The 4,276-nt window shown below is 46.1% G+C and overlaps 1 protein-coding gene across 1 annotated transcript in view; it reads right to left on the bottom strand.

Moving 5' to 3' along the window:
- CSMD2 (CUB and Sushi multiple domains 2) overlaps positions 1 to 4,276 on the bottom strand; it is a 495,158-nt gene that overhangs the window by 46,351 nt on the left and 444,531 nt on the right. The window contains exons 51-52 of the mRNA XM_015572780.1: positions 1,006 to 1,191; positions 64 to 258 (exon numbers count right to left, since the gene is read on the bottom strand). Of these exons, the coding sequence (XP_015428266.1) occupies positions 64 to 258; positions 1,006 to 1,191 (381 nt within the window). The remainder of the gene's footprint in view (positions 1 to 63; positions 259 to 1,005; positions 1,192 to 4,276) is intronic.

The following is a 4,276-nucleotide window of genomic DNA, read 5'->3' as shown; positions in this document are numbered from 1 at the left end:
CATGAGACAGTTCAGGTAGGAGGCACTGAGGCAAACTTGCCCACCCTCCTGTCCTGGGCTTACTTTGGCAGGTGGGCATGGAGTTCCCGAGGCTCCATTTGCCATTGGCCTGACAGCGGATGACCCTCTGCCCAGTGTAGTAGTAGCCAGGGTCGCAGATGAGCATCAGCTGGGCCTGGAACTGGTACTGTGTCTCAAAGATGAGCCTCCATCGGCCGTGTTCCACCCCGATGCCACCGACATCGGGACAAGTCACAGCTGGGTAGACAAGGAGTGGCAAGGAGGATTCATTCATTAATTGTGTAAGACACACTGGCACGAGTCCATAGCTGGGGACTGGCAGACAATAATGAATACACGAGTCTCCAGTCCCCAGGCAGGTCTGGTAATGCATGAACTGGGCTGGGTGGGAATGTGGCGAATGTGGACCAGCAGACCTGCACCCCCACCAAAGGAGGGAGGTGGTATCTGGTCAATGCTGACCGTCGGATGTGAGGCTGCAAGTTCTATTTGGTCAGATCTTCATTTTTAAAGAAAAGCTACAAATATGAATTTTTACATAAAATTTCCTGATTTTAAAGGGTTGGAGGGCAATGAGTAATTTTTATAAATCATACTGTAGGCCAAAGAAACAAAAGAAAGACACACGGCCCATTTAGTTGTGACTTTATGACTCTGACCTCTGCCATTTTAGAGTTTTGTGATCAAAGTACATTCGTGCAAACGGTCTTACAGTTTTTCCACCTACAAGGAAGTCGAGCAGGTCACTCCTAAATTCTATGGTGCTTTATGGGAGCAACTCAGGGTGCAATGGTTATCAATGACTTGAAATTGTTTTCAAAAAGTTGGTAGATGACACTATTCACCTGTCTCTGCTCCCTGAATCCCCAACCTCCATGTTCATGCTTCTTCCCATCACTGGGTCTTTAGCTCACTCCTTGCAGGAATCTTTTCAGCCCCTTACCCAGCCCTCCTTACACCTGCCTCCCCTGCCCAAGGACTCACGGACACACTGGGGAGGGACGTTGTGGTTGCTCCACAGGCCTGTCTCCAGACACTCTGCGGTGGCCTCGGCACCTGCTTGCAGGTGGTAGCCTTCACTGCAGCTGTACACAGCCTTGGTCCCCACGGTGTACTCTTTGCCAAACACCATTCCATTCTTGGGAGCCTCCGGAAGCCCACAGGAAAGAGCTAGCAAAGGGAAGAAGGTCATGAACATGTCTGATTCAAGTAGTGTCCTGAGAACATATTTACCTTTCTTCTCCCCTGACACCCTAATAAGATTATAATGAATACTAACAAAAGAAAAATCGTATTTGTTGTTGTTGTTAATCCTCAACAGAGGATACTTTTCCACTGATTTTATTTTATTTTTTTAGAGAGAGTGAAAGGGATGGGGAGAAACACACAGAGAGAAACATCAATGTGAGAGAGACACATTTATTGGTTGCCTCCTGAATGTGCCTCAACTGAGGCTGAGGATTGAGCCTGCAACCAAGGTACATGCCCTTGACCAGAATCAAACCCGGGACCCTTCAGTCCAAAGGCCCATGCTCTATCCAGTGAGTCAAACCGGCTAGGGTGGAAAATCTTCCTAGCAACAAAAAAATTATGAGGATCACCAGCAGAGGAGAGTTCAAAAAGAATTTCGAAAGACAAAGTGCAGCTAGAAGTGTTCTGCTGGATTAAATGGTGCCAAGATTCTGTAGACCAAAATGCGCACATGGGAGGGAGCTATGGGGTGAGACGGGTTCTCTGTCCCTTCCCACGAGTACAGTCCAGAGGCATTCAGGCTAAATAGAGAGGGTTTTCTCTCCCATTTGAGGAACAAACAAGAACAAACAGAAACAGAAAACCAAAACTCCCCCCAAAACTCCCTTGAGAGAATTAAGGCTGCTGCGGTGTGCGTTGGCACCCCAGCGTAAAGCTCTTTCAATTCTAGGACTGAAGGGCTCTCACAGCCTACAGGCTGCCCCTCTGCCTGCTCATCTCTGCAGCATATGCAGCTCAACTTCCTGTTCATAGGGGAGACCCGGTGGGCGAAGGTATCTATATGTATTAACAACAAAGGTAGCTCATATCTGCTGCCTGAAAAAAAATCAACCTAGCTTTTACTTTAAAATATGGACAAGCAAGGAGCACTATACATATGAAGAAAAACAGCAGCACGAAACACATAAATATAAGATTGAAAACAGGGGAAAATGTCTCCCTGAGGAGACAGAGCTAACTCAGGAAATTGAAGATATATAATCTTTAAGCTCTGGCTAGTGTATCTTGAGAAAATCAAGATGACATACAATATTTGTTACATGAGAACAGAGTGCTTTGAAAAAAAAAAGAAAAAGAGAACAAGAAAGAGGTCTTTCATTTTAAAAGATATGATAACCAAAATAAGCATTCAATGGAAGCGTTGGAGATTAAAATGAAAGGGAATTTCTGAGACTATAGACCAAAAAGACAAAAACTAAAAATGATTAGAAAAGGCTGAAAGCACAGAGGACCAATCCAGGAGGTCCATCATCTAATGGGCCAGAGTCCCAGAAAGAGAGAACAGAGCAAGTGGAGGGGATGGGATTATCACAGATGGAAATTCCCCAGAGCTGACGAGACACACAAGTCTCCAGAATGAAAGGGAGCCAAAGGGATTCTAAGGTTCACTGTCATGGAATTTCAGAAGACCAAAGACAGAGAAATTCCTATAAGGAGAGAGAGAGAGAGAAAGAGAAAGAGAGAGAGAGAGAGAGAGAGAGAGAGAGAGAGAGAGAGAGAGAAAACATCCCTGTGAAGGAATGAGAATCAGCTCATCATCAGACTTCCCATCAGCAACAATGGATGTCCAAAGATAACAGAACAACACCTTTAAACTTCTGAAGGAAATGATTTTAACATATAATTTTACCCAGTCAAAATACCTAGCATGTGTGAGGGTAAACATAATGATATTTTCAGATATTTAAAGACTTATAACATTGATCTCTCATGAACCTTTTCTGAGGAATTTCCTTAAGGCCATATACTCCATCAAAAAGAGCATGAAAACCAACGAAGGGCAAGATGTGAGATATAAACAATGATAGAGCTGACTCAGGAGTATGAAGAAAAGAAATCTCAAGATGACAGCCGGGCATGGCCAAGATCACTGTTTTATAAGGAGCAGGGCAGCACGATGTTTATGGGAGAAACATACATTACTTAGGCAAGAGTAGCCCGTGTGGTCTTTGAAAGAATGAATACTTACAAGCCCCGCTCGTCCCTTGACAGTTCAGGAGTTCTTACAGATGTGATACTAATCAGGGTGCCCACTACTGTCCCTCACCCACCCCTACTTCTGCACCTAGGCTGGAGCTGAGGCCGCCTTCCCTCAGAGTCGGACGAAGCTGGAGCAGAAGTAAATCCCATCCACACTGGCTAACAATGATGCCGATGCTACTAGACTTTCTAGAACCAAGAAGAGAATAGGGCAAGGACTCCGTTATGGTAATAAAATGGAGAACGATGGACTGTCCAAGGGAGTGGGGTTAAAATACCCAGACAGGAATGATCCAAAGATTCGATGTGGACAAAGATCGGACAAAAGAGGAGGGTTGGGAATGGAGGGAATGAGGCAGTCAGGGAGTGTTTGAATATGATGATCTTTCAGTGCCTGAGCAGCAAGCCAAGCCCCTTCAATGGTACCGGGTTGGCGAAACTGTCCTATCTTTTCAACCGACTGCTTTATTTCCTGGAGCCTTTCGGGGAGAAACACTTAGAGTCCCACTGCCTTGTTGCATGGGGCGTCAATCTGGAGGCAGCGAGTGAAGGCAGTGGGCAGCGGCCACTTCCCTCTGCCCCGCCTGCCTTTCTCCTGTGGATAACCAAGAAGACAAAAGGTAACTTCTGAGCGACTAAAAGCCTGTTTCCTGATCTCCATGTCAAAACGCAGTCCCCCAAGACCCAGGTAAGAGGGACACTTCCTGTGGGTCAGAGAGGAGGGGACAGAATGTGGAATTGGTGGTGGAATAATATCCCTAAGGGAGAGAATATGTTGTGAGAGAAAGGGCTGGGGAGGGGAGAGAAAACGTTAGGAAACATTGACTCTTTAAATGGGATTACCGTATTTGCCGGCGTATAAGACGATTTTTTGGCCCTGAAAAATATGCCTCCAAGTGGGGGGTCGTCTTATACGCCAGGTACACTTCAGATAGACTGCCCATAGTGCTTGCCCCGTGCCATAGTGGCCTCCCGATGCCCGCCCACTTCATTCCACATACCGTTCAGGCATCAAGCGCTGCTG

The sequence above is a fragment of the Myotis davidii genome, unplaced genomic scaffold, assembly GCF_000327345.1.
Source record: "Myotis davidii unplaced genomic scaffold, ASM32734v1 scaffold88, whole genome shotgun sequence".
Classification (NCBI taxonomy): domain Eukaryota; kingdom Metazoa; phylum Chordata; class Mammalia; order Chiroptera; family Vespertilionidae; genus Myotis; species Myotis davidii.
This window is presented reverse-complemented; position numbering and strand designations above follow the sequence as displayed.